At 41.5% G+C, this 26,416-nt stretch overlaps 1 protein-coding gene across 3 annotated transcripts in view; it reads left to right on the top strand.

Moving 5' to 3' along the window:
* LOC138197176 (arf-GAP with Rho-GAP domain, ANK repeat and PH domain-containing protein 1) overlaps positions 1–25,438 on the top strand; it is a 48,270-nt gene extending 22,832 nt beyond the window's left edge. Inside the window, exons 12-34 of one of the 3 annotated variants that reach the window (XM_069147812.1) lie at positions 6–91; positions 640–822; positions 8,338–8,512; positions 9,539–9,673; positions 9,864–9,999; positions 10,418–10,520; positions 11,199–11,391; positions 11,539–11,584; positions 11,846–12,009; positions 12,964–13,176; positions 14,113–14,218; positions 14,302–14,449; positions 15,093–15,176; positions 15,508–15,585; positions 15,769–15,886; positions 16,726–16,839; positions 16,937–17,082; positions 17,182–17,264; positions 18,033–18,092; positions 20,570–20,633; positions 20,934–21,092; positions 22,601–22,638; positions 23,230–25,438. In XM_069147812.1, coding sequence (XP_069003913.1) covers positions 6–91; positions 640–822; positions 8,338–8,512; positions 9,539–9,673; positions 9,864–9,999; positions 10,418–10,520; positions 11,199–11,391; positions 11,539–11,584; positions 11,846–12,009; positions 12,964–13,176; positions 14,113–14,218; positions 14,302–14,449; positions 15,093–15,176; positions 15,508–15,585; positions 15,769–15,886; positions 16,726–16,839; positions 16,937–17,082; positions 17,182–17,264; positions 18,033–18,092; positions 20,570–20,633; positions 20,934–21,092; positions 22,601–22,621 — 2,615 coding nt within the window. In that variant the 3' untranslated portion in view covers positions 22,622–22,638; positions 23,230–25,438. The remainder of the gene's footprint in view (positions 1–5; positions 92–639; positions 823–8,337; positions 8,513–9,538; positions 9,674–9,863; positions 10,000–10,417; positions 10,521–11,198; positions 11,392–11,538; positions 11,585–11,845; positions 12,010–12,963; positions 13,177–14,112; positions 14,219–14,301; positions 14,450–15,092; positions 15,177–15,507; positions 15,586–15,768; positions 15,887–16,725; positions 16,840–16,936; positions 17,083–17,181; positions 17,265–18,032; positions 18,093–20,569; positions 20,634–20,933; positions 21,093–22,600; positions 22,639–23,229) is intronic. The other 2 variants (XM_069147814.1, XM_069147811.1) reach the window with 2 other exon arrangements.
* Positions 25,439–26,416: the final 978 nt, after the last annotated feature.

Consider the following 26,416-nt stretch of genomic DNA (forward strand, 5'->3'; position numbering starts at 1 on the left):
TTCAGGAGAGCACAGAGGACTGGGTCCAAGTATTTCAAAAGTTCGGAGTCTGAAGATGGACAGGAAGGTCTGGACAGAGGAGCTCATTCAGGTACACAGAAAATCAACCCAAAGATTTGTAAGACCTGGTTGTTTAGATTTTTCTAATATAGAACAGCTGACCATACAGTTTTGAGCAAAAATTAGAACACCATGAGACCAGATTTGTTGCTCAGCAGGGACATGAATTTATGGCCAGTTTAGATGCTTAAACCCTGACAGAGATACAGATTTAGATACAGGTACAAGGTTAGTAGATACACTTTTGTAAAGTAACACAGTCTAACAGAATAACTCTGCAGTTAATGTTTGTGAAGCTCAAAGTATCCAGTTTTTGTTCGGTTCAGCTCTGTGATCATTTCTGAGGTCGTAGTTAGTGTTGGTGTTGCATTGGGATTTTATTATGCTCATTTACTTCCATACAAATATTCATAACTCGTTCCAAAAAAAATGCAAAGCAATTAGTAACACAAAAAATGGACAGTGCACAGTATGTTGTGGATATAATCAGAAGACTCAGAACCTTTACACAGATGTTTCCTTCCTCCCTTCGTAATTTGGAAACATTTCTTTTAACCCTTCTTTCTCTTAACCCTACAGGTGTTCCTGTTGCTGGGCAACGAGCGGACGAATAGTTTTTGGGCAGCTAATGTCCCACCAAGTGAAGCCTTAACACCCTCCAGCTGCAGCGACGAGAGAAGACGCTTCATATCCAACAAATACCGCCAAGGAAAATACAGGAAATACCACCCTCTGTATGGAAACCAGACAGAGCTCAACAATGTAAGTTAAAGTCACTATTTTGATTGTTTGAGTTTGTCTGGGTTGAGTTCATGTTCACACTTGTATCTGCACAGTGTGTTATGTGTTTGTAGACATTTGATATGCAAGACTATATTGGAAAGTTAGTCAGCATATCTTGGAAAAGAAAAGCTTTTGAACCCAGGGTAGATTCAGAGGCATGTGAGATTGCTGATTTAGCACTCGGCTACGATTAAATTGTATTTTTTAACCCATTATGGTGACTTCAATCATTTACTTGCTTTCTGACACTTAATTCAATTTAATTTTGCTTTGGCTGTTGTGTTGCCTCAGTTCAGTGCCTCCCTTGAGATTTTTCTCCTTATGCTGTGTGCATAGCTCTCATAGAGGGTCACAGGTTTAGTTGTGGTTTGTGACTAAGACTCGCTCGATTATTATTGTACGGACCAGTAAGTCAGATGGACCGATAGACAGACAGGTTTTCCTTTGAAAGCAGTTAAAGGAGCATAAAATTAAGTGAGTTCTTGGTTTGAATACACATTTAAAAGTCTTATATTGCTAAGGACGGTGACAGTAAAGTAGTCAGTTTACAGTTAACTCTACAGCCAGCCTACATTTGCCCAAAGTGGGACATGCTGTTTGACTGTAATTGAAGTTGTATCAATTGGAATGAAATGCAGGTTCCTGGATTATCAAAACAGACTCAATCCCAGAATATTGTCGAGTACAGTCTGCCAATATCATTACCTTTAAGAGCTGTCATTCAGACAGAGACAGTGGGATATTGAGGTTTCGGACTAACCCCTGCAAATACCTGCTTCTGAATCAGTTTGCCAAACGTCTAAACTCAGAAGACACATTGCAATGTAGTCCAGGAAATGCCAGTAGACAACATTCCTCTCAGCATTGACAACGGTATCTGTCCTTGTGTCCTTGTCAGTGGGAGACACTCTTACTTGCATCCTTTTAAGACGATACATTTGGTCAGTATGATTCAGAAGTAGGACATTTGGGAACAGCCTGGGAATGGCTGGAATTGATGCTTTTATATTGTGCCCTGTGGTGCTCCATCATGTGTGGTGGTGTTTCAGACCCAGCTGGGTCAATCATTAGCTGCTTAACCCACTTAACGCAAACCATTTGTATGGCTCACAGACCGAGTGTGTGAGTGAGTCACATTTAGCACCTGACTGGGAGTTATGTTTTTCCCTCCTCAAGCATTCAGGCTTCTGTGTCTGTGTGTGTGTGTGTGTGTGTGTGTGTGTGTGTGTGTGTGTCTGTCTGTCTGTCTGTCTGTGTGCGTGTGTGAGTCACTGTGTTTGGGATGTACAGAGTGAGATAAAGGACGTTTTTTTTTTCCTTCTAGTTTTAAAGCAGTATTTCTTCAGCTGCTGTTCGTCCTCCATGATGCTTATTTCTGTCTTCTGCACTGCTTCATGTCTCTACTGCTCTTTCAGGCTGTCTCTAAAGGACAGGATCTTATGCAATTTCTAAAGTTTTCTGTGTTTTGAAATGCAGCACCTCCTCAAATAATATATAATAATTGAACTTTTTCAGCTGTTCGTTGCTGCTATTTCTTGGGTGTGTCTTACGAACCTAGACTCTACAAATGTGTTTGTGTCAGCTATACAGTTATGTGACATGGCATTAACAGTAAGGCTGTGTGTGAGTGTGAAGGAGGGAAAAACAGAAGTTGTGTACCATATGTGCTCTCCAGTGGCCAACCCTCAGGTTTATTGGTGTAATCACGGCCTTTTATCCCCTCCTCTCTGTTTCCTTTCTTCTTTGTTTTTCCTTTTTTCTGAATGTGACATCATTACTCACTGATTTAAGTGGAATGTGCTGTAACTCCGCCTCTCCCTCCCTCCCCCTTCTCCTCCTACCCCGCTACCCTCCTCATTGTTTGACTGGGACAACCAAAGAAAGTTGATCTCTTCACTCCTGGCTCTTTTACTTGTTTGTAAGTTGCTAAAACTTTTTACATTCTGTCTGTGTAAACGCCTCACAAATACAGTGTTTTTTACATTTTCAACTTTGTGTGCCTGTCTGTGTCATTGACATTCAAACAGAGGAGTGATTTAAAAGGAACTGAAAACTTGCAGGTAAGGTAATGTGTAAGCTGAGCTGTAGGAGAGGGTAGTGGAAATATGTCTCTGTAGTTTTGTAGGTTAAGCTGTGAAGAGTGTGAATTTGTGTTTTAAAGGAGGTAGGTTAGTCCGACTAAAGCAATGTGTGTCACTGGACTTTGGATGTTTGGCCGTATGTGATCTCTCAGCACAATTGAACAAATGCATATAATGAATGCAGGGCAGAGTTTTGCCTGGGGACTAAGGACTGTTATGCTGTAGCTGAGTACACATTAGAGTTATTGTGTGTCAGTGTGTATGTTTTTCACTGGAGTGGGCTGAGGTATGTTAACATGCATATTAATGTGCCTGTGTAGGCATGTTTGTGTGCCTTTTTTTGTATTTGTGTGTTTGTGTGTGTCCATGTGTTCTTTGTGTGCTCAAAGTGGATAAATAAGCTCACCTCCGTCAGTGGGTCTCTCTCTCTCTGCTCTATAGGTGCTTTCCACAGTTTTATATTCAATAATATAGTTTTATATTTCCTTGTAAGACCATACTTTTCCTGCTTTACAAAAAACATGAGCCGTTTTTCATTTTGCAGGCAAACTACTGGTCTTTCTTTTTTAGAGGACATATACTGTGCTTAGTCATCAGTGTGTCGAGAATAAAATGACAGCCAGCCAGCCATGAGTCTGTCTTTCTCAATGGTGTGTTTTTATATAATGCTGCTATTTTTTTTTCATCGTGTTTTGACTGACATCAAAGTGCTTCGAAGGCTTTGTTGCTTGGTGGTTTCCTCTGGGTGTCTGTGAGAGACACCCAGAGCAAGAGAGCATGAAATGGAGTTTGATGTAATGTATGGCACGGAGTTCTTCAACACAGAGAAGTGTTGTCAGTTTGAGAGTCACTCTGCTTTGAACTGGGACAGTTAGCACAAATAAGACTCGCATTATCAAAGCAATCTGTTTTTAATGATTTGTCAAAAAAAGGCAACTTCCCACCTGAACAGCCTCCTTGCCCTCCTCTGAGGATTAGTCCAAGACTATTTGAGCTTCAGCTGTATGTCGTATGTTGACCATTTGCTGGTGACAGTCAGCATGTTATTGACACCTATTATAGCCAAATGACAGCTAAGAAGCAGAAGTAAATACTTTTTATTGGCTTGTTTTTGTGCTTTTATAGTTTTGGAAAATAGCTTCCACAGAACAAATTCTCTCACCCTCTCTCGTTGTGGATTCCCTGCTGTTGCTCATTCTTTTGTCCGATATTTCTTCTCGTCCCCATCTGACTCTCCTCATTTCCTCATTCACAATGTTGTATTTTACATCTTTTTCTTTTCAACTGGGAGATCTTCTTGAGATGGGATCTGCTTTCATGTTTATTTTCTAGTGCTTTTTCCCCTCTCTCCCTCCCTTCCTCCCTCTTCTTTTTGGGGGGGGTTAGGGGTTAGGGCTAACTCTCTTGTTTCTCCTAAATTTCTCATTCAAGCTTCTTTCTCCTCCAACTGTCTGGATTTTCACCTCCACCTCCATCTCCTTCTCTTTATACTGTCCATGATGAGGTAATGATGGAACTTATGTGGATAGGTGTTTCTCATCTGGATTTAATACATGAACATACATACAAATGTATAAGTGTGGGTGTAGTTTTGGCTGGACATTCAGTACATATACTAAAATCTAAGCAAGAGTCTGCTGATTGTGTCTGTTTGTCCGAACATAGGTTCAGTTCCTAGCCAAGGGCAATCGGCCTCTGATGAATGTGCCGAGCTGAAATGCTTTCATGTTCTATTCACAATATTTTCTTTTCTTCCGTCTCCCTCATCTCTTTCTTTTCCTCCAATTCTGTCCCATATAACAGCAGAGGCCAGATGGAGGCCTGCAATTTTAGACACACCCAGATAAAATCTCTCAGTCTCTTTCTCTTGCTCTCTCTCTGGGGAAATTGGGTAAGATTCTTGAATTCTCTCTTCTCTTCTCTTCTCTTCTCTTCTCTTCTCTTCTCTTCTCTTCTCTTCTCTTCTCTTCTCTTCTCTTCTCTTCTCTTCTCTTCTCTTCTCTTCTCTTCTCTTGTCTTCTCTGTGTGTGTTATTACATTACTCCCTTTTTCACAGGCAGCAGATGTTATAGAGGGTGAGGTCTTCAAAACACTAAAACAAGCCATTTCCTCATTGTACTTTGTTCCGATTGGTCCGCTTCTTTTGGTCAGACGTAACGTGGTCGGCTATTACATTAATGGACACTGACCCACATACAGCACAACACAGCTTTCACGTGTGTCCACATGGAGCCCTCAGTGGGCTGGTTTTGTTCTGTGTTGCTGCAAAACACACACACACACACACACACACACACACACACACACACACACACACACACACACACACACACACACACACACACACACACAGTGACGAGGTTGCAAAACATCACACCACACTGATCTTTACTTGTTGGCAGCAAAGCACTGTTTGTGAACCACATTGTGGGTCAAATTACAGTATATCATGAAATGGCTTTGCCTATAGCAGAGTGGCTAATGTTAGCCTGCAGTGATTGATCTGAGCTATTGATTTTTCTGCCTTAAAGCTCCAGCCAGCACAACTGAACAATTTGTACTTGTTAATGTTGAAAGGGTGAAAAATAGCTCTCAGCAGATTTGGAAACCATTTGCTCTTATAGCTCCTGTGATGAAGAGTGGCTTAAACCAATGTTTGTGTTTGTAGTTGGATTTGGTTGTCTCTGTTATGAAATTTTAGGTGCTGTTTACTTATTATACAAATAATGGCAAAATGAATATGTAATTGTCTTTTTCTGTATGAGCTATGAGCTTTTAGTTTGACAATACACGTACATTTTATGAAGTAGAGGAGCTATTTACGGGCTCTGATGTTTGGCTTTGCAACTAAATCCATGATGTAATGTCAATAGATACGCATCAAAATTGGTCAAATATTAGAAGTTAAGCGCCTCGAGATAAACAGTTGGTGGAGCTAATTCTCATCTGATGTGTCATTAAATAATTGTAGAGGAAGGAGGAGGGATGAGATGACATCATTCAAAAAGCACCAGTCAAACCTCCAACGATGGAAAACAACGTGGAAATAGATTGAAAAATGACATCTTTGTCAGTTTCATTCAGCTGTTTTTATTCAGATGAATTGAAAAAATTCCAATGACTATGCAAAATGATTGTGCTGAGCTGAAATATTTACGATCAGACAATTATTTAATGATCGTGACAGACGTCGTTGTCGTACAGTTTTCTCAAATTTGAAGCTGCATTGAATTTTTCTGACATGATTTCATAGTGAAGAGCATCGTAAACAACACATGTTCAGTTCATTCTCATGAGGGAAAGCAGTTCGGCTGCAGCCAAGTGAACTAATTGACAAAATAGAAGCAAAACGATGATGCAGGAGACCTCCAGTAAAATGTTCCCCGTTCAGAGCAAAAGAGAAAGTTCAGTGCCACGTCAAGGCAGAAAAAGGTGAAGATTTAAAAAGTCAATCCCATCCACACCAGCCATCAGCATCCTGACGAGCACATGGTTTGATCCAGTTTTCCATGATTGTGCTGCGAAAGCACTGCCACTCATGTGCTTTTCCGAATGGTCTTTCAGGTTGTCAGTGCTCAGACTGGGAATTCAAACTTTTGAACTCTCTCACCTTCATCTATACCGTTCTCCTCCACTGTAGTTAAACTCATTTTCCCCCATTAAAACCTGGTACACCTCCACTTTTAATAGCTCAGTGCCATTCCAGAAGACGTATAACCGATTGTACATGAAAAGGGCATCCATATGAATTGATCCATTTCTATATAAATAGATGCTGCGACTAATTATAACGGATTACTCTCGATACTGAAATACGAGTTATGAAATAAGAAAGCAATGTGAAATAACATCGATTCCCAAGCACTATATACCAGTTCTGTTGTGGCGCTCGTGATCCATATCGTGAGAGCCTTCATGTGGATGTGTTTCTCCCCAGATGGCTGACCGCAGCTTTTTCTTCAGATGTCTTCAATGATGTGTGAAAGAGACAGTCCTTATAGTCCCCAGACACAGTTTGTCTCTATGTCTTATGAGTGTGTGTGTGTGTGGGGGCGTCTTGTGCAATTTTAATCTTTGTTAATTGGTTTGTTTGTCTGCAGATGTGTTCAGAGGCTCAATAATGCTGAAATAGAGGAGGGGCTCTGTCTGTGTGTGACAGACTGCTGTGCAATTTCTCAGTCAGACCCAAAAGAACTTATTGGTTTTAACAGAAGGCAGACTTTCCACATTTATAGCATTGTTCCTTCTCTGACTTTCCCACCTTCCTCTTTATTCATATTCAGGCTTACAGTCTTTCCTTGTTGTGGTTGAATGTAACTAAGTACATTTACTCAAATGTAATAGTATCAGTAAATTGAACTGATAATACATCCTTTTAATTAAGGACTGTTAATTGTCGTGTTGTCTTTTTAAACTGTGTTATATGTACTATATATACTTCTTCCACCACTGCTTATTTTGTTACTTTTTATTTTAAGGTAAAGCTTCAGTCCAAAGACATCCCTGTAGTGATGTAGGGTTGTTGTCATGTACTGAAATTTGTTTTTGTTTGTCATCATGTCGTTCAAAACCAAATTATTTTCTTTAATAGTGATGATAATAATGAATTTTAGGAACTAAAAAAGTAGTTAAATATGCAGTGCGGGAAGATACATTTCCTCTGATGTTTTGACGATAGTATTGTTTGTTTTACATTTTTTGCAAATTATTGTTTTTATGTTTTTCCAAAGATCCATGTAAGCTTTTGCCCACCAAACCTGTGTTCATTTAAATCTTAATATTTGTTTTTGTCCACATGGCTTCATGTTGCACATTCAAATAATGTAATTGAAATGTTGAAGATTCCTTGAGGATTACATCAGTGAAATAGAGATTACATGACAATTAATCATATCTACTAATACATGTGCAGGAATACATAAAGAGTAGCAAGAGCTTCTCAGTCCAGGTGAGCTCTAATTTTGCTCTTGAATCATTGTTCATCTTGTCAGTGCTTTACTAAGAACAGGATTTAAAAACATTAAAAACATCATGACAAAATGACTCCAGGCTGCCTTGTTATTAAATGTGCATGCAGTGGATTTGGAGAGCACACAACAATTGGCACAAGTCTTAAACACCTGAGAACACTTTGTTGGTAGTTTTATGTTTTAATAACCTCCACAGCTCCAATGAATTCCTAAATAATGACTTGAGTTTTGACTGACTGAATTAGTTTTTTAACAAAAACATAGAATACACTCCATTAGTTTGTATTTGGAAAGAGTTTGTCCATGCTGACAGGTAATGGACCAAGTAAATCAGTTGGAACTTGGACTTGTTTACACCAACAAGCAACATCTTTTTCATTGTTTACTTTTACAGATGAACGTTCACTCATGTGTTTCCCTCCTTCTACTCTCCTCCCCTCCAGGCTCTGTGTATAAATGTACAGTGCAGCGATGTGCTCGAGACATTGAGCCTGATTTTCTGCGGTGCAGATGTGAATTGTTCAACTGGTATGGCAAGTTGGCCTTCCCCTCTCTCCCTGGCCAGCGCACACTCGCAATCCCTACAGGCTGAGTTAATTAGCCATAATCTAAACACAGGTACAGTATTTCCTCACACACAAGGCCACATGAGCACCTTTGCTTTTAATGGTACTTATATCAGGGTTGAGTAGGGTTTCCATGAAACTTAATAACAACAACAACAATAACGGCAACTAAAGAAAGAAAGAAGGTTTCTTGGCACTTTTGTGTAAAAATACACATACATTCCCACATGTATGTTTAAAAAAACAGATACAAATAAATCAATAAATAATGATGGTAAAAATGTCTTGCAGTAAAAGTTTCAATGTGTTAAAGTTAGCGGCTTAAACAAGGATATTGCGTTTGTACGTCTGAGATCTGGTCATTCAATGATAGCCGTGCTGGTTTTGTGACAGAAAAAAGGTCATTCTCAACAACCAGGAGCTTCCTGCCTGAGGACCAAGGCCGCATGAAGGTTAATAATGGGAGAGCAATTCAGAGATGTAATCTAGAGCCAGGTTTTGAAGTGCTTCAAACGGAATGAGTAGGATCTTAATATCAATTCTAAAACCCACTGGCAGCCTGTGTAAAGACATTCAAAGAGAAGTGATAAAGACTCTTCTCTGGCTCTGTTTGAAGTGCAGCTGCTGTATTTTGTACAGTTTGGAGGCTGAATTGATTTTTGAGTTACTCCAGTTAAGAGGCCATCACAGTCGTCTAATCTTGAGGAAATGAAAGCGTGTCTGATGGATTCAGTGTCTTTAAAGCTTAAAATTGAACAAATGCTGTGTTCCTGAGATGGTAGAAACTTTGCTGATGTGTATCTTGAAATTGAGGCAGTTGAATATTACATTGAGATTTGACAAGAAGCTATAAAACAAATATAAAAAAAACATCGCTTTCGTTGCATAATTACCGAATTTCCCCACTGTGGGATTAATAAAGTCTAAATTAATATAATCTAATGTTCAGATACAATAGGCTGCTGTTTTCAGCAAAAAGAGCTCTGGAAACCTGAAGGTCCAGAGGCCCAATGCCAATGCTTTCCACAGGTCTGGTATATGTTGCACAAGAAAATCATTTCAACTTTTTTGTCTGTAGAGCTGCCACGATCAGAGGTGGGCGAGAATATGGTGCCGGTCCACTACCCACCACCACCTTGTGTGTCTCACAATGGCTTCCTGTTCAAAACTGCATCCATGGCTCGAGCTATCACGGAGCACAAGAACAGAGATGGTAGGCACAGACTCTGTGCAACACCAACACCTGTGTACACACCTCCTAATGCATCGACTCTTTTGTTTTGTAAAGTTATGTAGTGCTTGAAAAAAAAACCGTGCTCACTGTTGGCTTAATGCAGTAAACATATAAAATTCCTGATTCTTGATATTATGCTTAGTAAATGTGCACGTGTCCATCCGTACAGAGTTCAGTCGCCGCTGGTGCACACTAAATGATGGCGCCTTCAGCTACTATGAGAGTGACAAGAACTCAAATCCCAACGGAGCACTAAAATCCTCAGAGATAGTCTGTTTGGCTGTCGACGCGCCGGAGAAACATGGGTATACACACTCGCACACACACTCCTTTTTTTTTTTTTTTTTTTTACACGCATTTGACTGACTTTCTTAAATGGTTTTCCATATTTTCTGTCGTATTTATTGTGTTACAATGTCAAACGTTCATATTAAACGTGGCCAACTTCTCAGACGATGAGGTGAACGTATGTAAAAGTTATTCTCTTGAGAAAAGAGCTCCGGCGTCAGACTAATCTGAACACTCGGTTTGTAACGAGGTGACGTCAGCTTGTCACAGATTTGTTTTATATCGTCTGCTCCAGTTACAGAGACACACCCATCCATCTACATTTTATCTGTCTATAATACCAAAAGCAGTTATGCTCTAGCAAGGATATTCTCTACCTTCTGTTGTTTATGTTTCCTTGTGCGTCACTTCCACCTGACCTCTCTTTCCCCCCAGGTATGACTGTACTTTTGAACTCTACTCAGAATCTGAGCGTCTCTATCTGTTTGGCACTGATGATGCAGACAGCCACAAGGAGTGGGTCAAGTCAATTGCCAAGGTAACAATCAAATATGTACAGACATAAGAGTTTCTTCTACTTTCTGAGATGTGCTCTTACAAAGAGAAGATTTGATAACCAGTAGGCTTGTAAAAATTTGTGGTTTCTGGTGAAACTCTCTACAGCTCTGATAAGTAGAGGCTGAACAGTTCCAGCTGTGCTTAGACAGGAAATGCTGCACAGCTAACTATTGCCGATTTATTTCCTGTGTCTTATTTTTGTCAAGGCACCGCAGTGTTTACAACTGACATAATTATCAGCTGCATTATGGTGTGCAATAAAGGAAAAGTTACTTCAACCTTCTGCTCTCAGCTGCGGAGAACCTGTATGCTTCATGCTGACATAGGCTGCCACTTTCCAGAACTGGCTGAATAAAAACTACTTGTTGAAATTGAAACCTGAGTGGATCAATGACTCCTGCGTGCTGCAACAGGCTCAAAAGCTGAATTTGTGACCACATGACTCACAGCATGTATGTAGCTGTGCCTCCAGTACTGTACAGAAGATTTAACCTTTCCTATAATACTTCATGATCAACTATTGTTTTTTTTTTGTTTTTTTTAGCAGTGTTTCAGTGATGCACAGAATAAAGATCTTAAATCCTCATCAATAGAGAAGAAAAACGGCGATTAATGTGCAACGTAATGCGAAGTCTCAGACTCCTCCTCCTGTTTGCAGAGCTTCATCCCAGCCTCGGCGGAGCCCTTGCTGAGATTGGGTTTTGAGCGGATCGGGCGGCTGAAGTGTAAAGACGGCTTGAACCTGCAAACATCCAAGGTTGGGTGGTTTGCTCTGGTGGGCTCCACTCTTCACGCCTACCTGGAGGACAGCCAGGGAGAGGAGATCCACCTCCGCAAACTGAATGAGCTCTGTGAGTGAGACACGCAAACACACGGATATGAACACAAATGGCACTTTTTACTGCATGCATGTACCAGCTGTATGCCGTGCAAACATAGTGACAGGGTGAGAGTCCTCAGAGTGATAATGGTCAGTATTTTATACTTGTGTTTTGCAGCAATTCAACAAGACAACGAAGTGCTGGTTCTGGTGGAAAGGGGCAGGTGAGGGAGAATAATTACAGATTGCTTGTTCTATTTCTAATGTTTCCCGGTTAATGCCTCCATGTTAAACTTCACAATCTGTTCAACAGTTTAAAGCATCTTAGAAGTCTGTTTATTTGTTTTAGTAATAATTGTAAAATGTGTAAAACCGTTTGTCCTTACGTGCTCTTCTGCTCCTTTTCTTACTCTTTGCTTGTTGACTGATATAATTTGATCCAAACAGTTCGCTTCTCTCTTCTGCTGATCTTTGTCTTCGTTCAGAACTCTGTACATAGAGGGGGAGAGGAAGTTGGACTTTTCTGGCTGGTGTGGGGCCATTCAGGCGGCAGCAGGGAGCGGAGGAGACACGCTGAGCCAGCAGCAGCTCACGGAGACAGACATACCCGTCATGGTGCACAGCTGCATCGGCTACATCACACAGTGTGGTAAGAGGCATCAAGAGATGGACACAAACAGCAGACTAACGTTTTGTGAAATAGCCTGATGAACCTCACAGAAGTTTGCAGATATTTTAACTGTTCAGTACTTTTTGAGGCCATTGTACGCCTGCAGTTTCATCATAGGGGAAGTTACACACAGTCTACATTGCTGTGGTCTTGGTGTTGGCCTCTTTTGTGTGTCTGTGTGTACTCGTGACGATAATAGCAGGAACTCTGGCTCTGGAAGAGACCACAAAACAACAAAACAGCTCTGTTCCACCTCCATTTCTGTCCTTGCTCCCTCCATGGTGTTTATCTTTCCCTTTGTTTGTTATTGTCTTCTTTATTCCTCCCTTATCATTCTTCCTCCCACTCTCCACCAGCTGACTGGCCGTACTTCACTCTGACCAGGGAATAACTGTTCTCACCATCATGTAGCAGTTTATCGTCCTTCATAATATGATCAAGTGCTGGACTTTTGACCTCATAACCACAGAATGAAATATTGTCACTTCTCCTTCATTTTAAAAGAAAACATCATTGTGATTGTGTGTCACTTGAAATGTTTGACACACAACTAGTTGAAACAGACTTTTAATGATGAGTCAGCGCTACTACAAACAGCTCAAAAGAGAGCAAGTAAGATGGGACATGTTTTTTTTTTTTTTTTTTTTTTTTTTTTAATGAGCAGAGGCCCTCCAGTAGGCATGACTTGCTCTGAGTAATTTAATAAATCTCCAACAGTCAGTTGATTAACTAATGATGAATAATACAATCTCTGACATCATGATAAGTTCAACATGCTTGAGAGTTTTACCCTTCAGAGAACATCAGTTGCATCAGTTTGCATTGTTTAACCTCTGAAAACCCAAATCTACAAAATGCCACTTTATTATCAGATGTGTCGGTGTTTGTAATACTTTGTTTTCTGTGTGTGCTTGTTCATGTTTTTTTTTCTAGGCTTGACCTCAGAGGGAATTTATCGTAAGAGCGGTGTGAACTCCCGTGTGGCAGCGCTGTGCGAGAAATACCGTCTTGACGCCCGCAGTGTCCGTCTCAGGGAAGGCGAGCATCAGGTGGACGACGTCTCCAGTACACTCAAGCGCTTCTTCAGGGAGCTGGGAGAGGGACTGTTCACATCAGAGGACTCCAGCACCTGGCTCAGTGTTGCTGGTAAGATATAAAAGACTGCACAATCAGAGTTTTGGCATTTTATGAATTGAAGAAGTCATTTCACTTAAATAACAAACACATTGTTCTGCTTACTTATACTGGGATTCAGCCATCCAATTAGGTTTATTTTCATATTATGAGGTTTGGACATATTGTTCTATATTTGTTGCTGAGGCATCTAATGCCACGCAAATACAATGCATGGTGAATAAAATCTATTCATTTTTTAGGATCCACAGATCACATGCCTCGCTCTGGACAGTTTTAACAGTTTAGTGGTTATATTCTTCTAAAGAAGTGATTCCAACAGACCAACTCTATGATGTGTTGTTGTGCAGTAGAGTTTCTACTACTGAAACTACACTAAAGATATAATCTTGAATAGCGTGATTTATTTCCACTGTTCTGTGCCAGCGCTGGTCTGGCTGCACTCGTACATCATTCTGCTACAGCAACATTTAAAAAGCATTCAGGCTTGTTTTGTATTTCTTTAAACCAATCACAATAGTCTTGGGGAGCGCGACGCTCAGGATGCAGCGACGGTGCCCTCGCAAAATAGCGTCGAGATGCCGCAGCTGTGTGTCAGAAGTCATGACTGTACCGTTTTGAAGAGGAACCCTACAAAGTCCTTTCCATTTTGAATACATGCACCTGGACTTGTCTGCGTGCCAGTTTATAAGCAAATATGGCATTTGTGTCAGAGCTCTGTAGCAATTTTTCATCAGGAGTTTTGTCACTGTTTGCCTGTATTTGTTTATCTATAGATCCCCTTTCACTGATCATTTCTTCTCCATCTTTCTCTCCCTTTTATACTCCCATCCTATGCTTTCCATCTTTACAATTTCCTGCCACTCTTTGTGATGCTGCCTCTCTTTATATCTCCTCTGCATTCATCATTTTCTCTTTTCCTTCTTTTCTCCATTTCCTGTAATCCAGGCACTCAGGATAACAGCGTGAAAATCTCTGAGTACCAGCTGCTGTTGAACAGACTGCCTCGTGTCAACAAGGCTACACTACAAGCCCTTATCAACCACCTGTATTGGTGAGAACCAGATAACAATGATTCACATCCTAGCTCTGTTTATGTCACACATACCCATGTGTGTTTTCTACCGTGTGTTTCAGCGTGCAGCGTTTTTCTGAGCTAAACCAGATGAACCTCCATAACTTGGCCATAGTGTTCGGTCCCACACTGTTCCAGACTGATGGAAAGGACTTCACTGCTGGCCGCGCCATAGAGGACCTCATACAGCACTACACACTCATCTTTGAGGTCAGACCCCGCAGCTCGGCATTATGCAAGTGGATGATAAGAGGAGGCAAAACATTTTGCTCTCAGGGTGTGTTTTTTTATGTTAAGCGATGACGTCAGGAAATGGCACACACACTGCACAAGTCTAAAAAGGTTAAGATGTCAAAGAACATGCCATCTTATTTTATTGGCTGCAAGAAAAAGCTCCAAAAAGGCTGGAACCATCACCAGTAAGCTTTCAGGAACAGATTTAATTTATTCCTACTTTATTTTTAGTAGCATTTACACATACAGTACATAATCATCTTAGAAAATAGCCCTTAACCAGTGTAATTTTTAATTTCTAGTAAATTAATTTGGAAATTTAGAGGAATTTAGATTCAGGAAATGTGTGAACTGAGAATGAAATCCCACTATATAAAATGTACTGAAAGACAACCGCCAACTCGACAAAGTCTTATCTTAATGTAATTTCTTTGGAATTGAGTAGATAAAAAATGCTTCCTCATGTGAGTGGCATTAACATGACAACATTTGTGATTTACTGCAACTTCAAAGTGCCTGGTGGGAGTTTTAAATTGAGATCTAAAGATTGGCTCGCCCCTAGTTGATGATTGATTATTTTTATTTGTGTGTGTATGAATGTGTCCGTTCTGGTTTACAGGTGGATGAGCAGCAGCTAAAGAAGCAGCTCGAAGAGATCACTGTTATCATCCAAGTGCGAGAGAAACTCAACACAAAGTTTCCTGTGAGACCCACACACTTTCAGACAACACAGTAATCTTATGTATTTTAAACAACGGATCTTTTCAGATACCGTTCTGCACATAGCAATGTTTTTGTTGTTGTTTAAGTCACACATGATCCGTTTCATTATTGTTCAGTTCTTCAGTTTATGTTAGTGTGACAATATAAAGGGTTTAAAATCATGTCATTGTGGCAAATTGCTGCTGTTTATTATCCTGATGTTGTTATATTTCCGTCTGATCTTTTTTCTGTGTGCGTGTGCGTGTGTGTGTGTGTGCGTGTGCGTGTGTGTGTATGTGTATGTGTATGTGCGTGTTTGCTCAATACTTTAGAGTACTGAACCTGGAGGCCACTTCATCTGTACAGTGTACCTGGAGGAAAAGAAGGACACAGCGGAGCAACATGTCAAGGTCAACTGGATTTCACTAAATGACACAATATTATCGGGCATTTCACAGTTTTAGTTCCACGTTCTTCTCTCGTCTGGTGTACATTAAGCAGCGACAATAACAAACCGGCTCCATTTGCATGCAGCCATACGTCTGCTTTGCTGTGGCGAGTAACTGCTCTGCTCTGCTCTGTTCTTCCCTCAGATCCCTGGTTCAATGACAGCAGCAGAGCTCACATATGAGGTTTTGGACCGGCGTAACATCCCAGTTAAAGACAAAGAGTACTGGAGCTGCTGGGAGGTCAGCGACAAGGAGGAAATGGGTGAGACAGATGGGAAGACAGAGGGACAATAATTTGACAAACTGACGACTTTTGTGTTTTTAATTATGGTGACAGGACTCTTTTGGTTTGGAAAGCGACATGGGTTTATATGATTAAATACAAGCTGTGTCAAATTAACATGAAACTTGCAAAGACCCACAGCAAAACAAAACAATGACACATACCTGTGAAGTGCTCTCCACTCAGCCTGCAGGCTGAACTACCCAGTGATCCCCTAACCCGGAGGCAAGACAATCGTTCTCAGCCCTGTGACTGCGCACGCCAGGGTTTGTTGTGACCCTGGTATGTGGGCCATCTGGTTCTCCACCAGGAAGTCTTTGGGTGCCTTATCAAATGCCAGTAACACTCAGCTAATTTGGCAGCTTGCCTATGACTAGTCAGAGAAGCAACCTGCTGATTAGAGGAGGAGATGGAGGAATGTTTCTGAGAAATGGAAGGAAATTAGAGAAAGTATGAGTGACAGGAAGAGCTGCAGGGAACTCTGTCACTCAGCTGTTTACAACACTCCATATTTCTGGCTATTTTTGAGTTTGATACGTAGATGTGAATAACACAATTAGTTCAAAGATGTAAAGTGTCATTATTATAAATCAAGTCTGCATTCCTGAGTTTTTATAGCTTTCAAAAAATATTGCACACTGAGAATCATGGCATCAACTCGTTTATCTGAGGAAGACATTTTTCATATCCTGTTCTTTCTTTGCTCTCGTTTTTGTCTTGAAATGTCTAAATTTGTCTTTATCATAAAGAAATGACTTGCGGTTGCATCAGATTTTGTTACATCATGCTGTTTTTCTGTGTGCTTGTTTGTTCCTCAGAACGACCGCTGCACTACCAGGAGCGAGTCTTACCCATCCTTCACTCGTTCGGCACCGACTCCCATCTGGTCATCAAGAAACACCTCGCTATGGACGTGATGATTGTCTACCTTGGTAAACACAAGCCAACACAGATTTACTCTCAATATTGCTGCATTGTTTCGTTCGCCTCATTTTTCTGTTCTTATTTATATCTCATTCTGTCCTCCAGGCAGTAAAGTGGATGCATCCAAACACGGGATGATAAAATTCAGAGAGGAGCGAAGCATCCTGGGATTGGGTCTCCCCTCTGGAAGTTTCCATGACCGTTATTTCATCCTCAATTTCACATCGCTCAGAATGTACAAGGAAGTCAGAGTAAGCTCGACAGAGATGTGTTAACAATCTTTCACTTCATCTTTTCAGTTGTCACGTTCTTTCACAGGCTCATAAGCTCTTTTCCTCTTCGTCTGTCAGAGTAACCGTCCAGAACGTGATTGGCCAGTGAAAAACCTAAAGGTTTACCTCGGTATGAAGAAGAAACTGCGCCCTCCCACGTGGTGAGCACAAATTACTCGCTTCAGCGCACGTAAAAAATGAATCTAGTGAAAGTATACCGTTTAAATAAAACATCTGAATATTTTTGATATGTGTTTTCAAAAGGAAATGATATGCTGTATGCACACCACTTCTACAGCTCTGCAAGAGTGCATCACCTCTGCACCACAATACTACTGTTGGGACTGACTAAATCTGCACGACAAAGCAAAATGCTGCATTTTAATCTAATTCAGATTTGTTTTGTCTGCGAATCTGCCATTTAACACACAACAGTGATGGTGACTGGCTGTATGTCAATATGAGTAAAAATAATATCATCCAGCATGGGGTGAATGATACATATACGTGCTAGAAAGAGTCCAAACTACATGCAAAGAGCGTATAAATGTCTAAACTGTAGAAAAAATAATGGATTTTTAATAGACTTTTTCATTCAACTGCCTTTTTTTTAAATTTTTTTTTTTTTTTTAACTGGAATCAAAGTGGTCAATGCCCCAGAGTTCACTTCAGGATTTATCAGTTTACTACTGCACACAGGTTGAGTGCCAGTTCTGTAGCCCCACTCGCTCTTCAGCATCATCATTTAAAGGAATAATTAATGGGTGACCATGAATAATTAATTTTCTAATTTTGGATAAATTTTTCGCCTTATCTAAAATCACTCATGGCACCGATAAACACAGTGACCACTAGGGGGCAGATTGAGCCAAAGAATCAGGAACTGGGGCTGCTGCTGCTGAAGTAATCTTTCTTTGTCTTATGTCTAGTTGGGGACTGACAGTGGTGTATGAGAGCAAGAAACAAGAGAAGCCAGAGAGACAGCAGTGGTGAGTAGCCGTCTGGTGCCGTACGCTCGGAACAAATTATGTAAACATAGCTGTCATCCCAGTGCAGTCGCAGCTCAGGCCAATCCTGTCCATGACGTCAACAAGCATACTTTTTTTTTTTTTTTTTTTTTTTTTTTTAAACTGTAATTTATCTGCATTAAACCTCAGCATAAGATACATTTGTTGCAGTGGGCTGCTCTTTCTGCTTCAGAGCTACACTGTTGTTATTGTTCTGATTTTGTTTTGTTGCTCATCTAGAGATGCAGCAACCTGGCCAATATACTCTGTGTATGTTTGTCCATAATTGTGATAATACCTCCATAATCTGTGTTACATGTAGCATGAGAATTACACATGATAGATGAGCTGCACTGACATGCATCCAGTACTTCAGCCTTTGTCAAAAACTAAGATGAAGGTAACTACTGGATCGATACTTCTACTACTAACTGTAACACATCTAAATTATATGCCATTTTCAGTTTGGTGACTAGAACTGGAGAATGTACATTTTTACTCCCGTCTAACACCCAAAGTTGAAGCATGACACTATACCACAACACTGATCTACTGTGGATTCATTTGTCTCCGCAGTAGCAGCCTTCGGTGCCAACTTATTCAGCTGCTTGTGACATGTTTGCTGGCCTTGTGTTCAGCAGGCAGCGGCTTGTTTCCCTCAGTAGCAGCATGATCGCACTTATGATATGCATGTAAATGTGGCCAACATTAGAATACGCTGGCAGCTTCTCTGTAGGCAGAGAAAACGGGTCAGATCCCTGCATGAGAGTTGGGAAATGGAGGCATATGAAAAGTCGGCTCCGCCCGGGGGGGGGGGGGACGACGACGACGGACGAGCATACCTATATCCACGGTTCTATTCTAGTGTGTGTGTGTGTGTGTGTGTGCGCGCGTCCGTGCGCTCAGTGTGTTCGTGTTGCACTGGGCTCTGCGTTGTCAACAGCAGTCGACATCTTCACACTTGTAATGGCAGTGCTGTTGTCGTCACGCTGCAGGCAGTATCATCTTTTGGTTACGCGCCATCGTCACGTCCCTCGCAGCGAGAAAACACACCTGAGAGGAGGACACAAAAAGAGAGAGGGAGGAGAGCGTAACAAAGATAGGGAAGCAGGCGGAAGGCAGGGAGCGTGTCGCAGCTGAAGGGGGAAGTAGTGTATACCGAGTGGGACATTTAGAATTTACTGCAGGTAAAAGAAAACTTCGTAGAAGAGTGGGTATAGGTCAGGAAGAAAGTGGAAATCTAATCAAAATGAGTGAGCGACCCGGGTGCCCATGTGGCTGTCGTGCTGAACTGCTCTCTCCTCGCTCAATTTAAACACGTCTAACTTAATGTGTTTATCCTGCTACTGCTTCTGTCCCCTCCAAACTCTCAACACATTCATTTTCCCCTTTTTTTTTTTTTTTTTTTTTGCTGTCTGTGCTATTTTATCAGCAGTCACTCGAGTTTAATCTTACAGGGACACTACATTTTATGTAAATTGTATTCGGCGGCTTTGTGGAAATCCTTCATGATAAATGAGCCACATTCATTCTTCTGCAGCTGATAGTGTTGGAGATTAGCGTGCAGTTAATTACAAGTAAAAATGAAAAACTCCGAATGAGATAGTATACTGTAGGTTTGTGTGCGAGGATAGAGGGACATTCTTCCTTTGAATCCCAACAAGCACTAATGAGCTCCGTTAGGCATGACGATGCAAACTAGAGAGAGGTAGGAACTCTCTGTGTGTGTGTGTGTGTGTGTGTGTGTGTGTGTGTGTGTGTGTGTGTGTTTGTTAGCATGTGAGCCAAATTGCCTGACTGTAGCTAAATTTCTGTCTGCGGTACATAATGAATAATGTTTACTGTTTCGTTTTTGTATCAGTGTTTTGTTGTGTCTCAGCAGAGGGCCCTTGAATAATCGTCGTAGTCTAAATCTATGCTCATAACAATAATAACTGTGTAAATAAAGCCTCTTTATTCAGCACCACAGCATGGCTGATGACTCAGAGGGCTGTGTGACGGCAACCTGAGTGGCATAAAATATGCGTGCGCGCGCACACACACACACACACACACACACACACACACACACACACACACACACACACACAGACGTTACAGACGTTACAGAGGGACAAACTGACACATTTCACAGACATGGACACATGCTGAATGCTCAGGGTCCTAATCAGTGTTACTCTTTGGGAGAGGTTTAAATTAGGAATCACACTCAGTGTTTACACTTGCGGCTTCACCGCCGGGCGCCATAGGAGGCAACATGTCAATTTAATTTAATATCTCTTGACTACCTCCCTTTCTTCTTGTTGTTTTTCTTCAAAATTCCCCCTGGTCTCCAAATGCCTGTCTGGTTCCTTGTCTCCAAAACCACAAATACACATGCGCACACACACACACACACACACCACCTCCCGATTTTTATCACACTGTCTGCCTCACTTTATCACTCTATTTATTTGCAGGTATCTCTGCTGTGACACCCAGGCAGAAATGAGGGAGTGGTACGCTACATTTCTCAGCATCCAGGTACGCGCTCTCTTTCTTAGAGACACAAACATACAAACACACTCCATATTCAGGTCTTGTAGAAACCAAGTAGTGATTCAGTACTTTTGGACGTAGTTTTTTAGCATCTAATGCAGCACTATTTTATTGAGTATGTCTCAACACGTTCATTTAAATGACACGAAGCCGACACGTGCTTCGTGATCTCTTCCTCATCGTGTAGTACTGTAGTATTGTAGTGTGTCTCATCGTATTGTAAAACCTCTTCTTTCCTCCCTGTCCCCGTCTCCCCCGCCTGTCCCGGTCCGCTCCTCATTAAAGTACGATGGCGACGTGTGGCCGCAGGACGGACTGAAGCAGACGCGGGTGAGCCGCGTGCTGCCCGACACGCGTCACGGTAACGTGTCACTGATACCGCTGCGTGGCAGTGAGAATGAGATGCGGAACAGCGTAGCAGCTTTCGGCCAAGACCCGCTTGCTGTGAGTCAATCTACCAATCACTGGGACTAATCTCTGGGAAACCGGGCAGCTCACTCCAGAGCTGCTGGCTAATGAGACACATTCATGCTGAACAGGTGGGCCAGACCCCTCAACCTTGATCCCCTTCAAAGAGCAGAACTAAAATTCACACACATCTTGTCGCAGTTTTTAAATATGTACTTTTCTGCTTTCGTTTTGTTATTTCTTCTGTAACAAAAAAAAGAAGAAGAAAAAAAAAGAAAGGAGGACAGGAGTTGGGGGTTGCACCTGTGCAGGATCGATAATGTCCGTTTCATGATTTATCTTTGATTTCATTCTATGACAGGGTCTGGGTTCTTATCTTAAACTGACTATTGGACTCACTAACGTGAGTGTTTTCATTATCCTTCCAGCATAAGAGAATTAATGTCTTAATTCACATCTGGGCCTAAAAATGTCAGAGAATCCAGACAATGTGAGGAGGAGCAGACGGCAGCATCTTCACTTTGCAGGCGTTTTGGACCGAGACCCTAGAAAACAGAATTACAGCATGAGTTGTTTTGGTGAAAGCGTGCTTCGAAACACAGAAGGAACAGGAACAAAGAATAACACATTGGAAGTGAACTCGTGCCTGAGGGCAGACTGGTTAACACTTTGTTTCACTGCACTGCTGCCGTACCGGCTCACGCAGTTGCACACTTGCCATGAATTTGACAAACCTCATCACCGTGGGTCTGTCGCACTGCATTCGAAGCGCACTGACATTTAGCCAGACCTGTTCAGCAACATCAATATCACCCTCTCCATCTGTTCTCCTGCTTTCATCGGAAATTTGAGTGCCAAATGTCCGCAATCTGACGATGCAGTTGTCTCCTCCTGCTGTTTACTAGCGAGCACACGCCGCTTATTAGTTCGCTGCAGACTGCGGCAGCACGTAAGGATCAAACTCCGTGTGGCCAAACTTCCACCGGCAATAACACGGGGTCGCTGTGTTGTTGCCATCCAGAAACTTTCTATTGATTCTCGCCTGTACTGTGTGTTGACGAGAGAGAGGTTTTTTTTTTGTTGGGAATGGGAGAAAGGCTGTGATTGCTTCGGTGATGGGACAGCAGCAGGTGCTGGATTTATGTGTGTGTGTGTGTGTGTGCGGGTGGAGGCGAGAGATTCGGTGCTTGTTGTCCAAATTGCAATGCGAAGTGAAAGCGTAAATATGGCACACTGACCCGGTGTGTCAGTGTGTATCTCTTTGTATGAAACTCACTGACTGTTGATGTAAGATCTGTTCTTTTGTGTGTGTGTGTGTGTGTGTGTGTGTGTGTGTGTGTGTGCGTGTGTGTGTGCGTGCGCGTGTGTGTGAATCCACATATTTCTCTTTTTGTTTTACACTGACATTCCTCTTTTTCCCATTCAAGCTTGTCGTCTCTATTTCCTTTCAGTCCATCACTGTCTTCACCTCCCTGTGTTTCCTCCAGTTTCTCCACGTGTCCGTCTCCTTCTTTGTCATAAACCTTCAAATGTTTATCTTTCAGCTCTTTAGAGATGTTCGATAATGGTCGCGACAAAGCAGGTAAGACAGTTTCACTCTCAGATTAGTTTCAAGGTTTACGTTCCAGAAGATTATTTTTGAATTACATGTCACCAGTAAGTTTTGTGATTTTTTTTTTTTTAAACTAAATTAACTTAGTTCGGGCAATTTGGTCATTGTTACATTCATTTATAATATTTTCTGTTTCCACTTTCTAAAATGTAATGTCATGCTGCTGTTTCTTATGTTTGAGTTTTGGACTGAGACACCGGACGTTTAAAGTTTGAGTGACAGTTAAATAATTATCTCTGTTTAAGATGATGTTGGTTTATCTTTCAGGCTACATATCTGTGTTTATCTGTTCTCATGACCTCAGCTTATTGAGTCCACATCTCATGAGCCGCCTCATATCTGGTTGCCATGGCTCCAAGACATCCGTAGTCTGGATGGAAATTTTAAGCTCGACTTCTCAGGGGATTTTGAAAATGCTCCGAAACTGATTTTAGGTTTAGGGAGAGAAGATGCCTGGTGGTTTCACTCAGTATGAAATCAAATCTGTACAGATGTTTGTGAGAAGATAAGTGTGTGACAGATTTGAATCCCTGACCGTCTGGATGTTTGCTCTTTTTAAAGGGTGGATGTTTTCCCTCGTCGGACCAACCCTAAACATTCCAGTGACTTCTTCATTCTGCGACTGTACACACCAGGGTGATGAACACTCACACAGCACGTGGATTATGGCCTAACACTTCTCCCCTTTGACTAAGAACTGGACTAAAATATGAGCAGACAACAGGATCACACGTAAAATGCAACCCACAGTGGTTTCTGTGCACAGAAGAATTTTACTCGATGCGCGGAAGAAGAAGCGGGGAGAGGTGGCATTGAAATGAAAGAGACCACAATCACCGTGAAGAGTTCCTGAATGGCTTCCAGCTCGCTTTGCAGCCAGTCTGCACCGAGCGTGGCACTGTTTTACATCATTGGACTCATTAAAGACGAGCTGAGAGAAACCTTCATTTCTTCCACGTATTTGTTTCAGAAAAGACTTATTAGGTTAAGGTAACTCGAGGCACCAGCAATGAGTTCTCAGCCAGTTTTGGTTTTGTAGAAGTTTGACATGCATTTGTAGCTGAATCGTTTTTTTTTGTTGTTGTTTTTTTTTTTAACTCACTTTCTATACGATTGCTCAACAAGTCATTGGAATAATTGTGCAGTTCAGAATTTAATAATCGCTCCTGTAAGCAAAGCTGATGTCATTGCCGACCGTAACCGTATTTTGTCTGGAGTTTGTTCCACAGGGAGCGAGACCAGAGCTCCAAAATGACAGGTGATGGATCGATGTCTGTTACTCTGCAGGACGTTTGCAGGCACTGTGCTAAACCTTGGTCAGAGCTGTGACAAATGTTTTGCTTGTGTCCATTTGTCTGCATGTGTGCCCCAGTGTGCATACCACCTGTATGAGTGAGGGGTAAAGGTAGGAGAAAAAGAAAGCATTATTTCTCACTAAAAGAACATCACATTTGATGGCAAAGTGTTTTTTGTTAAAAAAAAAAAAAGTTTTGACATATGTAATGAAATAAGATAATTATTTGATTTATTGTTGTTACTCTGAATCAGATAAACTCGGTGCATCTTAAGAAGGTCACATTTCAAACCATACTTGCTTATTCAAAACAAGATTTGTTTGTCTTGGCTCAATCAATAGTTGTTTTTTTTCTTCTCGTCCTCCCGCACTGCCTCTCCTCCGTAGGTTCTCATTTACAGCCTGGGATATAATACAGTATAGTTGTCATTAACCAGCAGTATTTATAAAGTTTTACATTATGAATTAATCACATTTAAATGGACAAGTGTCTCTTATTTGTTCACATTACACAACATAAAGTCTTCGCAACAATGTTGTTGTGGTTGTTTTTTTTTATAGTTCGGGGCACACGAGTCGTACTGAAAAATCTGTAAGCACAAGAATCAAATTAAAGTGCATTACAATGCTCCACCATGCTGTCCTGGGTCCAAACTGGTCTGTATTTTGTTTAACCTGCCAAAACAGTTGCCTTACCAGCTACATTGAACGTAGCCAGCTCCGTGTGCCACCTGTAGGTTTCCCTTAGTGTGAAGATGTATTTATTTTTGACAGCTGGATTCTCCGCTGCAGAACGTGGTTGCTCGGCCTCAGTTGGTGAGGTGTCGTGATTTTTTTTTTTAGCTAAATGTTAGTTTAAAAGCCTTCAAGCACAGTACCTGTGAAGAATATGTATATAGTATGTGTAGTATAAGTGTGTGTTTTTAGCTGCCAGCTGACCTCAGCAGGAGTCGAGAAATGACTCAACTCGGTTAGTCAGAACACTTCCTATAGAAAGTATTCACTCTCTACCTGTTTATGGTTTATTGATTTACAACAGAATCTCAGTGGACGTAGAAGAGGGCTGATCATCAGATGTAATATTAAAGGTGAAGTGATAAGTTGGACCTTTTTGGATCGAGGTGATCTAACCAAATAGTTTCTAACAACGGGGTTTCACACAAAGATCAGCCCTTTCTTTTTTTTTGTGATTTCTAAACACCTGCAGGATTGATGAATAAATAATGGCACAGTTAATTATTCTACGTTTTCATCTGTATATAATTTTCCTGAGATCTTTTTTTTTTTTATCTCAATCACAGTCCAATTTACGTCACTACGATCTAATGTTGTAAACCAAAACTCCAGCAGAGGTTTTGTCTGATCATTTCTACGGGCAGCGTGTACGTTCTTTCTGTCTGCCTTTCCGATTGTTAGTCGGCCTTTTGTCGATTTTTGCATCTCTGAAACTCTAATAAACACATTCAGCTTCTTGTACGTGTGCATGTTGTTTCTTTCTGAACATGCAGTCATATAGTTAAGTTTTTATTCTGAAAAGGAATGAGTGTTTTTTTTTCAAAAGGTTGATGTCCTCTAGCTCTGCTTTGGCCTCATGGTAATCCACTTGTTTTTCTCTGGTGCGTTCATGAAATTAATGTTCAAACACACAATCTGTCTCACGGGGAAGCTGTGAAAAGACGAACTGGGCAACAACAACTCGCACAACACTTTTCACTTGTACTGTAAACGCAAATATATAGGGACAGACTTTTGCGAGGCCTGCGGGTTTCATGCCGATGTCATGCTATAGCTATAAATTGGGAGCCTTACAGATGTGCTTCGAGGAAAAATGTCCGCAGTGTGTGGGCGGGTGTGGGTGAGGTACAGTGATCGTAGGGAGGGCCCTGAGGAAGTTTCTTGTGTGTCTGTGTGAGTCACGGTGGTCCACCAGCTCTCCGTGTTTTAAACAGAACTGACACATCAGGGTCACTCTGTACCTCGAGACACACACCGGAGACCCCGCGAGGGACTTACACTCAGGAGATCTTCTCCAAACCGTTCGCAAACACGCACAGAAGACCCACCAGGGAAGAAAACGCACTCACACTCACACACACACACACACACACACACACACACACACACACACACACACACTGGATTGCCCTTTACTATATAGGTCAAAGCAGCAGTTGCATAAAGCAGAAGGATGGAGACAGATGAGTGTGGTTCAGAGAAGGGCCACGCATGGAAGACAGCGATAAAGTCAAAATGGAGGAAATGACCAACAGGGCGGCGGGGTGTGTCAGCCCACCTGCCAGCTCCCCCAAAAATATAATGTAAATGTTCAGCGAGCACAGTGTGCCACAAGTTCAGGAATAGAGAAACAATAAGAGGGACAACAGCAGCCTCCTGCAGAAGTCTGGACATCTACCTGTGTGAGCCAATTTCCTTCATTTCCACTCAGAGCGCACA

The sequence above is a fragment of the Embiotoca jacksoni genome, unplaced genomic scaffold, assembly GCF_022577435.1.
Source record: "Embiotoca jacksoni isolate LCO1_2020_lvr unplaced genomic scaffold, fEmbJac1.0.p SCAF_14, whole genome shotgun sequence".
Lineage (NCBI taxonomy): Eukaryota > Metazoa > Chordata > Actinopteri > Embiotocidae > Embiotoca > Embiotoca jacksoni.